Source organism: Eublepharis macularius, chromosome 2 (assembly GCF_028583425.1).
Source record: "Eublepharis macularius isolate TG4126 chromosome 2, MPM_Emac_v1.0, whole genome shotgun sequence".
NCBI lineage: Eukaryota > Metazoa > Chordata > Lepidosauria > Squamata > Eublepharidae > Eublepharis > Eublepharis macularius.
Window position 1 is genome coordinate 167295281 of NC_072791.1, and position 14146 is coordinate 167309426.

Consider the following 14146-nt stretch of genomic DNA (forward strand, 5'->3'; position numbering starts at 1 on the left):
TGCGGGGACCTGAACTGCCACACCGAGTGCACAGACCCAGGTGTACCTACTGACGTTTCAAGCTGCCATGGGTGACAGACATGTGCATGGATCTGAACACACCCCAAGCTGCCATGCCTGAGCAGGGTGGGAAGAAGGAGCCCAGTCATTGCCACCCTGTGATCTGGGCAGGTGGGGTATTGCCTATTGTCTTCCTTCTTCCTTTATGGAGTGGAGGCAGGCTGGGTGACAGCAAGCCAGGCAACGGGGTGAGTTGCCATGGGCCCAGGCAGGCAAGGAGCTGCAACTGCCCAATGAGCCAGGTGTGCATGGAGCCTAGCATTGGTGGTGTTTTTAGAAGAGGCCAAACAGAGGGGAGTCAGTGGCAGAAAAGTGGCCTGCTCTTCCTCCTTCCCTTGTTAGGGTCTGAAGGAGAAGGCAAGTGGGCAAAGAGGCTAGGCAGGGGAAGGCAGGCTGGGCAACAGAGCAAGCCAATACGGCCCTAGGTAGGCAAGGAGCTGCTGTTGCCCTGCATACCAGGCGAACGTAGAGCCCGGTGGAGGCACTGGCAGGTGAAAAGGCTGCACAGGGGAAGGTGGCAGTGGGAAAGTTTGGCAGAGGAGCAGGGAAAGCCTGCTCTTCCTCCCCCAGAGTTATTCCAGCTGAGGAAAAATATTAATGTTTGAGTTAAACTTTTGAGTTATTTATCAAGCGAATAGAGTCACTAACTTTTCAACCAGTCCCTGCTCTTATGTCATTAAGAGCCACTCGCTCTGCAGACATTTATGCTGAGTTCCCCATCATAAAAAAAAGCTTTGCCTGCTTTCTGCAGATCAACTCCTTATTAGGTCAGGATTTTTCCTCATCAGTTGGCAACTCTGTCAGCAAATCAACAATAGAAGAGTTTAGTGCACATTTGGAAAGGGGAGTTGAATTAAAATCAGAATGTCCCCAGATCCACTCTCACTATTGCTATGAAGTCACGGGTAGCCTTAGGTTAGGCAATCCACAGCTTCTCCATTTCAGATAGGCCTGTCAAACCACATCCACCAACCACTAGGGGGAACTGGGTAGCAGGGCCTGTTGTGCCAGTTAAAACTGGAAGTGACATCTCTATTGTATATCATCTCTGTGATTTACATTTGTTCCATTTCCATTGTTCCACTGAGTTTTTGTAAAAAGCTAGAGCACCCCTATGTTACTTTCCATTTTTACTGACAGTGACATAAGCACTCTGCACAATGCTGACAAATGATTCCCCACCCACAGGTTTCTCTTGCTAGTGCCTGAGGCACCAGTGGGCAATGAACCTGGATGTAGTAGCACCTCCTGCTGTAGCAGAAGATTTGGCACCCCTAGTCTCAGACCATTGTTTACCCCTAGTAGGGATCTGCAGAAGGAGGGGGAAATTGGTGAAAATTAGCACAATCTTTATATATGAGTACGGGCACCGTTAAAAAAAAATTTAAAGCACTGATCCTGAGATTCCACAATTCATTTTAAAAAGAGTTTAGCTCTTAAATGACTATGCAGGCATTCCCATCATTTCCATAAAGCATCACATCCGTGATAGAATTCTTTGGTTTCATTTTGGAGTCTGATGGATGCACTGGAATCAAAGTGTGATTGCTGTCATGTTATGATTGATTCTACCCTGATTATATGATGGCCTTGATTTACAAGAATCAAGAATCAGACTATGTCAGGAGGTTGGCATCTGCCTTCCTCCCCACCCTTCTCTCTAGGGGGATGAGACAGCTGCAGTTTCTTTTCCTTTTCAGAGGATAGATGTTTTGCTGGGAGTCGACCTTGAGTCCCTAGGTTCTCACAGGCTGAATGTCCACCCCCTAGAAAAGGGGGTCAGTACTTTGAACTACCTGTACTACTGATGGTTGATGTGGATTTTCCGGGCTGTATTGCCGTGGTCTTGGCATTGTAGTTCCTGACGTTTCGCCAGCAGCTGTGACTGGCATCTTCAGAGGTGTAGCACCGAAAGACAGGGATCTCTCAGTGTCAAGCTGAGAGATCCCTGTTTGACACTGAGTGTCATGTTTGACACAGAGATCCCTGTCTTTTGGTGCTACACCTCTGAAGATGCCAGTCACAGCTGCTGGCGAAACGTCAGGAACTACAATGCCAAGACCACGGCAATACAGCCCGGAAAATCCACAACAACCATCGTTCTCCGGCCATGAAAGCCTTCGACAATATACCTGTACTACTGTTTGTTGATAATATGTAATTCCTAACAAAGTCTTAGTTATACCTTGAACTGGATTTTTATAATAAATCTTCATAAAACTGACCAGTGGTGTTTTTTGTAAAATATCCTGGCAGGATCCTTGCACAGATCACCGATTCTCAATGTGCTTATGAGTGCCATCATGCCAATCAATGTGTTTTCTCATGCCCACTTATTTATTGTCCAAAGTGTCTCTTCTCTTAAAAAAGGGCTAATGCTGTCTTTCCTTAGAGCTGCCAACTGACTTGAAGAATAATGTTTTGCTCCTTTAATACAACTTTCATGGGATGGTACACACCAGGTTATATTATTTACTTTCATGCCATTAAAAGTTTCAACATTTCCACATATTAAGCCTAATTTAAAGTGACAAGATCTTTTTCCCCAGTCCAGTTGGCAACCTAGATTACCTCTACCTCAGTAGACCAACAGGTGCTTCAGAATTTCTCAGGAGAAATCCTTGGTGTACAGGGAGCACCCACTGAGGAACGCCACTTCCATTAAAGAAGGATGCTTGTCTTAGAACCTCCCAACATTTTGTGATTGCATTCCCCCCAACTCCACACCAGAGCACCAATTTTGTCATTGTTCCCATTCTCGTGGCAGCCATTTTGTGGTGGTGCCCGCTAACCTTTGTCAAAATTCCAAAAATGACTATTGGCTCAACAGTTTTATAGGGACCCTTAACACAGATGCTTAAACAAGTGTCTGGATCCCTCTTCCAAAGAAAGTTTATTCCTTTCTTGTATAATGTCTGCTTGTTTCTTCTGCTTCAATGCATTTCTGAAATGCATTATCTCTTCTTCAAATATATTTTTACCCAGGCTAACATTGTTTAAGCTGTATATGAATGCTTACTTGCACTTCTGGAGTTTCTGTTATGACCTACAGGGGAAATTGTGTTGTTGTTGCTTTTAATTGTGGCAGCTAGAGGCTCAGTCCTGCTGCTTTAATTAAGGACTAGGGCAATCAGATGCCAAGAAGGGCAAGGCTCCTCTACCCTTAATAGCTGTATAATATAGGGCATTTTGACAGGTGCTCCTTGTCATATAGGAGTGAGAAAAGCTGAACCTGTTCAAATGCCTCCAGCACAGCAATTAAAGGGGAGGTATTGCTTATTGTTGCTGAACCAGTGGCTTGAATTGAGAGAATCATTCCAAGACATAGATGGAGTTGCATCTCCCCCCAGAGAAATGGGAATAGGCTTCAGGAAATTGCTCTGCAGGTTGCATTAAGTCAGTGGGGCATAGGTTTATCACTCCATTTATTTAAAAGAAAAAGTTTGTGCGCTCAGTTAAGCCTAACATGCCTACTTTGCTTTGTATTCTGCACTATTTGGGCCGGTATCCAAAGAATTACTTTACTCATGCTCTAAGGGTTAGATGCATGCAGTGGGATTTTGATTTTTTCCCCCTAGAACTGTTAATCCTTCCTCTCTCCCTCATGATGTTATTATTACATGCTGATTTTGAAACTAAGGGAACTATCAAAAACTATCTGCCATTTAACATAGGAAATGGCTATTTAGGAAACACAAGTCCAGGTAACCTTGGGCACATGAAGCTAGTTGTGCAGTGCTTTGGGTCCTGGACCTGCTGTCCACTTAAAGGAATCTATATGACTTTTGTTTTGTTTTGTTTGGGTCCACTTGCCTCTGTTGTACATGGTACTTCAAAGTAGATTTTTTTAAAAATGTAGATGCATCCTACCGTTAGCTGTCAGTATGTTGCATCCCAACTGAGTCTTTTTTCAATGTTCTTTTTTCAGTTCCTCTCTGGTGTAGACACGTGGTGCAAAATGTGCAGTGAAGGAGGCCTCCCATCAGAAATGCAAGACCTGGAACTGGCCATCCATCATCATCAGTCCCTATATGAGCAGGTCACCCAGGCCTACACAGAGGTGAGTGTTTCCAGAAGAGACTTTAATAATCGCTAGCGGATTGCACAGTGACAATTAGCAGAGATAGCTGAATATGCGTTTAGGCTTCTTAGCTGAATAACTTTACAGGGTACATTTGTTTGGGTTTTCATTTCTCTGCTGACATGACTGCTTAAGCAGTTTAATTATTGAGTTGTCCAAAATTATTCTGTAATCAGGGGGTGGGTAGATGTAGAGGCCTGGGTATGATTAGAATGTGAGCCCATTTGGAGGTGGAGCCCAGTAGGTCTGGAGGCAATCAACAGAAAATGCCCTGCCCGTTCCAGATTACAGTTCAAAATACAAGGGGTTAAGTACATAACTGCACATTACATTTCTCTCAGGTCATCCCTGGGTTTGGTTGAGGAATGTGTTCTGGACTTCTGCACTTCCAAGGTGATCACAGCCGTGATTCAGATGGGGCCCATCATATGCGGGATGAGTGGGGCTTGGGCCTCCCCCAAAGCATTGCTTTTCTGATTTGAAATGTTCATCAAAATATTGCTACACTCATATGCTACACTTCTCTGTTTCCATAAATATGCTGTGTGCGTCGCCTATAAAAATGTTCTGATCAGAACGGGGCAGCATATTGTGCCATAGTCCCTATCTGAATAGTAAGTTAGTAACCAAAATCTCATCATTGTTTTCTAAAGAAACAAATGAAAAAAATTGGTAATTTTATGACTGGAGTTGGTGGGGAGAAAAAGCTCTCTGTGGGCATTGGTTGGTATCTGATTGCTCAAAGAAATCTTTTTCCAATCTGTGTTTGTAAGTGATGCTTTGGAACATTTGATTTGAGGCAAATCCAGAGCTTTCTTTGGTTCATTGTCACCTGTTTTGGAGTTACTAACCAGAGCTAGTGGGCTCTCATCCATAAGAATGTATTTCTTCCACTACGGTATTGGATCTAATTCAGAGTCCTGTAGGAGTATAGTTTTTGTCTAATAAAATAGCAGAGTCATATCCTTCATTTTTGTCTTTCTGTTTCATTGTTGCTTTGTGGTTTATCATGCCTTTTAGTTTAAAACATTGACTAGCCTCATCAGCCAAAAGCTTTTGTGGCTTCTCACTTTGTATCTCCCTTCACTTTACCTTTTTTCTCATAAATTTTGCTAGCTACAGCATGGTTGATCCAAATTTAACTTAGAAAGAATTCATTCAAACATTTATGTTTTCCTCAGATTGGAAACAATCCTTATAGCTCACAAAAATTTAAGATGAATGCCAAATTATACTGATACTGAAAATAGAATTAAGCAGTTAAATTTATCTCAAAAGACAGGCTATACATTAAATGAATCCATCCATTTAAAAAGGCGCCCAGCTGAACTACTGAAAACAGACAATCAGATACATTATGACATGTTTGGTGTAGTGGTTAAGAGCGACAGGACTCTAATCTGGAGAACCAGGTGTGATTCCCCACTCCTCTGTTTGAAGCCAGCTGGGTGACCTTGGGTCAGTCTTAGCTTCTCGGAGTTCTCTCAGCCCCACCCACCTCACAGGGTGATTGTTGTGAGGATAATAATAACTCACTTTGTAAAGGTCTCTGAGTAGGTGTTAAGTTGTCCTGAATGGCGGTATATAAATTGAATGTTGTTGTAGTTGTTATATTCTTGGATATAGCTTTACAGTCAAATCTGAAGTACCGGAAGCACAGTGATCATGGTTCACTCAGCTGATGTAAAGTCCTTTTCTCTTCCCTTTATGCATTGACTGTGGCTTCAGTAAAGCCAAATTTTGTACAAAGCAAGACCTGGCAATGGGAAGAAACTATGATTCAAAGACAAATCATTTAGCTCATTAGATAACAACAACATTCGATTTATACACTGCTGTTCAGGATAACTTAATGCTCACTCAGAGCAGGTTACAAAGTATGTTATTATTATCCCCACAACAAAACACCCTGTGAGGTGGGTGGGGCTGAGAGAGCTCCAGAGAGCTGTGACTAGCCCAAGGTAAATTTTCCAGTGTGGTATAATGGTTGGCAGGTCACTCTAGGATTGGAGAGACTCATTGCAACTCTACTATGAATCTTGGGACAGTCACTCTCTTAGGCTAACCAACATACAGGACTCTGATAAAGTGGAGAAGAAAAAATTATACATATTGCCCTGAGCTCTTTGGAGTAAGGGCAGAATATGGATGGATGGATAGACAGACAGGCAGCTGCTCTGTGCAGCCTGAGCTTCTCTGCAGTCTGCTGGTAGATCCCAGAGAAAGACCTGTTCCTCTTCTCTTCCATTGTTGTAAATGCTGGCCACTACAACACACTGCTACTTAGTAGCCTTTTTGGCCAATGAGGATGGCCCATCTTCCCCTGTCTGTAGGAGGTATGTTTCTTCATAAGAAAACTGGCAGTTCAGTCCTAAGCAGAGTTATATCCAAAGCCCATTGCAGTCAAGAAGAATGCAACTTTGCTTAGGACTGTGCTACCGAGCCTTGGCTTCCTAACAGCAGTGGAGTGAATTTGGGATAGTATCGCAGCAAGCCAACTCCAAAAGCCTATGCAGCATAATAGTTAGTTGGCAGGATTCAAAAGATTGCTTAGAATAAGAAAGATTCCTCAAAATTCTCTAGCCCAACACTCTTATCTAAGATATCATTGACAATATCTCATCTCTGATGTTTGACCAGGCTGTTCAGGAGAGCCAGTTTGGTGTAGTGGTTAAGAGCGCTGGACTCTAATCTGGAGAGCCAGGTTTGATTCCCCACTCCTCCACCTGAAGCCAGCTGGGTGACCTTTGGCTAGTCACAGTTCTCTGGAGCTCTCTGAGCCCCACCCACCTCACAGGGTGTTTTGTTGTGGGGATAATAATGACATACTTTGTAAACTGCTCTGAGTGGACATTAAGTTGTCTTGAAGGGCGGTATATAAATCGAATGTTGTTGTTGTTGTCGTTGTTGTTATTCTTTAAAACTTGATGGGGTTACAATTAGACATGGGCATGAACCGAAACACCCCCCCCCCAAACCACCTGATCCGTGGTTTGTCGCTGTTCCACTAACTACAAACCACGAAATCCACAAACTTGTACCAGTTCACGAATCGGTTTGTGGTTTGTAGTTCGCGGAATTCAAACGCCCAGCACCAGCTTATGAAGTTGGTGCAGGGTGTTTGAAACTGACAGCCCCCTTCTCCTGTTGCCCCAAAGCGACAGGAGAAGTCTGTCAGTTTCAAAACACCTCCGCAGGCTTCATCTGATGGGGTGAAGCCGGCACAGGGCATATGAAACTGACAGCCCTGGTCTCCTATCTCCCGAGTGGCAGGAGAATGGAAGTTGTCAGTTTCACAGACCTGGAGCCGGGTTCTGCCCATGGGCAGTTTGACAGACCCCGCACTGGCCTCAACCCATGGGCTGAACCCAGCGCAGGATGAGTTAAACTGACAGGTCTCATTCTCCTCCCACCTAGGGTGGCAGGAAAATGAGAGCTGTCAGTTTGACAGAGCCTGGCGCTGGGTTCAGTCCATGGGCTGAGGCCAGTTCAGGGTCTGTCAAACTGACAGCCCCCATTTTCCTGTAGCCTGGGGTGGAAAGAGAATGGGGGCTGTCAGTTTGACAGACCCTGTGCCGGGTTCAGCCCCTGGGCTGAGGCCAACACGGGGTCTGTCAAACTGACAGCCCACATTTTCCTGCCACCCTGGGCTGTAAGTTTCTCAGGTCTATCAAACTGACAACCCCTGTCTCCTGCTGCTCCCCGGAGGCAGGAGAAGGGGGCTGTCAGCTTTACAGACCCCGCACTGGCTTCAGTTCATGGGCTGAACCCGGTGCAGGGTGTGTGAAACTGACAGCCCCCTTCTCCTGTCGCTTGCTGGTGGCAGGAGAACGGGGCTGTCAATTTCACACACCCCTCGGTGGCGCCAGCCTGTCTGGGGTCACAAACACTCATGTCCCGCACAAACCAGGCCTGAAAAAGTCATGGGGGTTCGTTAACACGCAGCTCCATGAACCGCGTGTTAACAAACCACAAACCAGCCCGGTTCGTGTGGTTTTTTGGGTCGTAATTTGATTTGTGCCCGCCTCTAGTTACAATATCAGAGTTGTATTGCTTGTTTGGTGGGAAGTATAGAGGGTAAAGTTACCAGATGATATTCTGTTTCCTTAAGTACTCTGGTAATGATGTGTGTTTATTCCACCCACATTCCCTAGTCCCACCTCCTTCTTATTATAATGTTGAGTATCCTGTAACCCTTGCAGGGTGTTTTCATCTTGGGGACGGTACCCAAGGATTTCTCAAAAGTTAATATAATAAATCAAACTGCTTGAAATTATAAAATGACATTTCCTTTGCATTGCTTGAATTCCAGCCCTTGTTGAAGTTCAGTGAAGACTGATGAACTAAACTGGCTTCTCCTGGTACAACTAGCTAATCTATGTATTTTCCTGGCAATATAAAGCTGCCTGAAACTAAATGTACTGAATCATGCAGTATGATTTATTAGAGATCTACAACTGTAGTCTTCAGTTTTAGTATTTTGGCTTTTAAAACTCATTTTGTGTTGCTGTTTAACTCTCTTATCCTTAATTAGCACTGCGTGCCATATGAGTAATAATAAAAACTAATAACATGTCTTGACATTAGCTTGTATTTACTTTTCCCACCTTCATTTATATTAACTATATTTTTTTAGATTTAACAAATTTTGGATTGCGCTGGTGGAAATAAAGGAACAAAGGGAGATATTGATTATATTGGGGAGATAAATGATAAGCAGGAACTAGGACATTTCTGAAAACCCAGTCCTTTTGTTTTCAGTGTTAATGAAGGCCAGAGAAATAAGCCGTCTTAATAATCAAGTTAGGCACTTTTCAAGAAAACACTGAATGAAGTGAGCAGCACAGGCTTTCATGGATCTCCATCTACCACTTCTGTATCTTCCCATTGTGGTTTGTGAACTGGCACCTTGAGGATGCCAGGCCATGCTTGAACTTTTGCATCACTACCCACAGGTTCCAGAACCGAAACACAGAGAAGCAAGCCATACTCAAAACCAAGCTGCTTCAGACAATGTTTGATGTAGAGATTAGAAAGTTGGGCTAGGACTGGGGAGACTCGAGTTTAAATAATCATTAGGGATACTATCCCCCCACTTGGGGTATGGGGATACCCTGCTCCCAGACCCTGTCCACACTCGCCTCCACTTACTTGCCAGCCATGTAATATTCAGGGTTCCAAATGAGTGTCAAGAGAAATGAGTATTTCAAGCAGCTTTATATACAAAGCAACTCCAGCAAACTGTATGCAGTCTCAACTAGTTGAACTGACTACAAGAACATGTGGCCTTAGGGAAGGTCTTAAAATTAATAGTCCTTAACACATTATGGTAATATAAGGGAACATCTTAAAAGTATAAATTCTATCACTACAGGCAGGAGGGGGAAGGCACCTGGCAGGTGGTATGCCTGTGGAGTGTGTGCCTGCTCCCTCATGGTGCTGTAAAATGATGTCATTTGCCAGCATGACAGGGAAGCTATGGGTCATGATGGGGGCAATTCATTAACAGTCTTCCTTAAACACTAAGTTTGGGAGTGATTTTTAATAAATTGTGACCCATAGCTCACCCGTCATGCTGGAAAATGATGTCATTTTATGGTGCCATAGGGAAACATGGGAGTGCATGCGTGTAAAACACACACTGCCCCCTGCCCTACCACCCCCTGGTTTTAACCCTGGGGGACCTGGCAACTCTATCAGTTCTGGAGCTAACTTGTCACGTACACATGTATCTTTGTCTCTCTCTCTCATCCTAACCTACCTCACGGGGTAGAGAAGGGGATAATCAGGCATGTTGCTCTGAGTGTCCGGGAGGGAGTGCAGGATGAAAATGCAATAGATAGGCCAGAGTGGATGTGCAGTCTACACTTGTCTCTCCATCAAACATAGATAGTGATCCAAGCAAATAACAGTACAGTCCAAAACAGAGTTCCACCCTCCTAAGGTCATTGAAGTCTTTAGGATTGCGCTGTAAGAAGCTGCTCTTGCTATTACGTGCTTGCTGTAAATTACCTTCACTTTTCTGTAGTGCTATTTTTGCCTTGGCTCACCCCACCCTCAATTTATTAGGAGCTGAGTTTGACACCCCATTGAGAAGAGATGCATAGAAATGCACAGGTTCTTCCTTCACACACACCTACCTCTTTTCTTTCAGTGCTTTTCATAGTGTACTTGAGTAAGTCCTGAATGTAACCTTTTCAAACTTATATACTGCAAAGCTGCTATGTTAGTACATTCTGACCTTGAGCACTCCTTGAAAAATGCAAAGCTTTCACATAAAAGAGACCTTGTTAATTCCTAAAGGGAGCACTGGAGAGTTGAAACGGTAGCTAGAGCTTTTTTTTTTAAATTATATTTTAGTCTACGTTTTCAATAATTTTTTTAAAACAGCAAGAACCAATTAACAACATAGTATATTACATACAACAATCAGAAAAGTACACCTCCTGTTACATGGTTCAGTACTCAATATTCAGTTATTTGAGTGGCTGTTGTGTATTATTGTGTTATTTTTGAACAATTGGTTTGTTTCAAAACCCATTCATTCTTTGATAGAGACTTTCAGGACCCAGATGAGGTATGTTCTTTTTCTTGATGTTTTTGTAATATTGTCAGAATCGCCCCTCCCCTTTAACAAAAGAAAAGCCATAAAATCAAGTGTGGATTGCAGGTGTTGTTTTTAAAAGAGAAGTAGTATGTGTTACATGTAGCAAAGTACTTAGTGGGATTCTATGTTGCTGGCATGCTCTTATAAAGGGCTTGAAAAAACTTTCTGGTATACTTGTCTGCTTTGTGGCATATGTATAAAATAGTGGCAGTTCCATTCTTCCACCTATAGCCTTTGCCAGCATTACATGTTAGAATCCTTTCATACTGGCAAAAAAAAAATTGAAAATCATTTTTCCTCTCCTTTTGGATGACATGTCTGAAACTTGGAAATAAAACATCCAGTTACCTTCTGGCTTGTAATTTCTGCCAAATTTCCCAGGGATGGCAAAGGAAAGGTGAAACAATTTTAAGCACTTGAAGCTGCTTTATAATGAGTCTGTTGTCTGCTATGAGTATGAGTGGCAGCAGATAGAGCTCCTTTGGCATCATCTCTTACCTTATGCTTTTGGCTTGAGATGTCAGGGACTGAGCCCTGGAACTTTCTGCCTGCAGAGCAGATGTTCTGCTACTGAGAAAGCGACCCCTCCCCATTTACATAATGTATGGTTTCCGCCCCCCCCCCCCTTGATGCATATAGCAAAATTATCTTGGTAATTTAATATTGTCCGTGCTTGATAGGCTTTCCCCCTGCTTTTAATCTTGAAGGTAAGCCAGGATGGAAAGGCTTTACTGGATGTCCTGCAGCGCCCCTTGAGCCCTGGGAACTCCGAATCTCTCACGGCCACAGCTAATTATTCCAAGGCTGTTCACCAGGTGTTGGATGTGGTCCATGAAGTCTTGCATCACCAACGTCGGCTGGAGAGTATCTGGCAGCACAGGAAGGTCCGGTTACATCAGAGGCTTCAACTTTGTGTTTTCCAGCAAGATGTTCAACAGGTAATGTCATTTCTCAGTCTTGTGAAGCTGAAACTTAGACATAATTGAAATTGGCTTGGGGGCATATATAGAAAACCTCACAAAACAATCTTCTGGTTACTGTTTTTGTCGATTTTGGCCAAACAACTGGGTGTCAGAGCTACAATTTGTGTTTAAGAGAGAGTTTACAGAAGGAAAAACCTAGAAACAAATGTAAAATAACTTATATGATGTTATCCTAACAATTTCAGAAGTGTATATAGTCACATGTGGTGTGTAGAAAGCAAATGGGAAATTGCTGTTTACCTTTACCAGAACTGCAACACAGCTGATAAAAGCTGATAAATAAACAATAAGCCAAAGGACTGATAGCACAATTGTTCTATGCTGGGCACATTGGTGTGTTTAACATGAGGAATGGATTAGCATAAGCAGCTGCTAGCATGGCCCTCCTCCCATTTTTTGGGCATGTTCAAGTAAAATACAAAGTGAGAAAGTTCAAATAATTTAAAGTATATGTGCACCAGTAGCATATTATTGAATTGAATATATAATGCCATCTAGTAAGTCTGTAGCTAAGATGAACTTTTAACTACTGAACTCCTAAATTACAACTTATTTTTCTGTCCCCTGTGCTCCACCATCTCCCCAAATAAGCCATTTTTGTAACATGAAATCTGTGCCTGATCTGGCACATATATTTAATCCTAATTATTTTTTAGCAGCCACAGGTACATTGTCAAAGGTTTCATGGATAGGTAAAATGGTTAATAATAATTAATAGAACTGTCCTTCATTCATTTTTAAAAATTGTACACAGCATATATATTAAGAAAGCTGTAACATGTAAAAGTTTTATGTGACTTGTGTGTGCATCTCGACATCTTCTACCTTCTAAATCTGAACCTTTACAGTCTCAAGAATAGACAATTAGTTGTGAGGCCTTTGTAAAGTTTTTTTTTTGCTAATAAAATGGCATGATATACTCTGTTCTGGATGCCAGCTGTAATGCAGGTGAGGTGGAAGAAATGCTTAATACTCCATCTGTTACTATAAGTATGATTGTACTGGATAGTTTCTATGTTGTTTAATATGTTAGTCTTAGAATTTCTTATGCTTTGTTTCTGCATTTCTTCAGCTATTTGCCCCTTTAATTTCCTACAGATCTTCAATAATTGTGCTTGTATTAATTGTGTAGAAGATTTTTACCCCACCCTTCTAAAACAGCACTCAGGATACCTTTAGTAATACTTGTACTTTATAATTGAATTTCAATCTGATTTCAGTTTTTTCTTGACTTGGAGGAATGATCATGTTCACACCACAAGCAATTATCAAATTAAAAGTTTGCTATGAATAGTTATTTTAGCTGTTCTTGTTTTTTTTGGGGGGGGGAGTATCAGCCTAGCTGAGCAGCTTTTATTGTTGGCCTGTTCCTAGGTTAAGTCCTAGATCCTTTCCTTTTCTGAGAACCATCGCTGTCACTAGAAAAATCCAATCAGACTTCCATTCTTTCCTTGATGAGGCCCTCAATGAAGTCTGTTGATGTAGCAACAGAATAATAAATAAATGTGACCTCGAGCCTTTTAGAGAATTCTGCTGCTACAGACTCTTTGTAGTGGCCTAATGACAGCTATTTTTAAAAAATATTAATTATAACAGGTTATTTATTATAAGGCAATTAGAAACTACATGGCATATTATTTTCTATCTTGACATGTGCTTAACTCCTATAGGGATCTTTTTATCTTCCTTATTACTTACGTAGTGTTCAGGATTATGCAGAAAAACCCATAAATGAAATTCTTAATCCAAACAGATGCAATAATTAGCTGAATAATTATGCAAGTGATGAAGGTTTGGTGGGAGTATTTGTAACGCGTTGTCCAATATCCTTAGGTCCTCCCCTGATTCTAACAGATCATTATAACTAGGGATGAGTGAACTCCCATCCCAGTCTTTTCAAGAAAGAATTCAAAGTAATCATTAATTTTGTGGATTGTTGTCTGAAGACGAGGAAAATTAGTCCATTAACTGGATTGGGTCGGTGTCAGGTTACTTCCCACAACAATCCTTTTTGTACCTTACTTACCAGAGGTGAAGAGGTTTATGTGCCTGGCTCAGAGGGCGCAGCACTGAAGGCTACAGAAAGACTTCGCTGTCCCATGCCCACTTCCTGTATATAACACCCAAATGGGGTGGTTGGAGAAAATGCAGGGCTCCATTATTTATTCATTTGTGTTTTTTTTCATTTTATATCCCACCTTTCTCTCCAAGGTGGCTTACATAATTCTCCTCTCTTCAAGCATTAATTGTCAGCATGGATATTAATGATCATCAACGTGGTGTAGTGGTTAGAGTTTCAGACTTGGATTGGGAGACATAGGCCATCATCACACGGGCATCTCTTCCATTAAATTTACAGCATATAGCGTCCTACCTGTTATTGGCACAGTAACGTTTCTTTGGGTCACCTAACGG

General features: G+C 42.3%; 1 protein-coding gene across 1 annotated transcript in view; it reads left to right on the forward strand.

The window, feature by feature from the left end:
• Positions 1-14146, forward strand: part of KALRN (kalirin RhoGEF kinase) — a 717152-nt gene that overhangs the window by 393037 nt on the left and 309969 nt on the right. Inside the window, exons 8-9 of the mRNA XM_054971242.1 lie at positions 3989-4120; positions 11456-11686. Coding sequence (XP_054827217.1) covers positions 3989-4120; positions 11456-11686 — 363 coding nt within the window. The remainder of the gene's footprint in view (positions 1-3988; positions 4121-11455; positions 11687-14146) is intronic.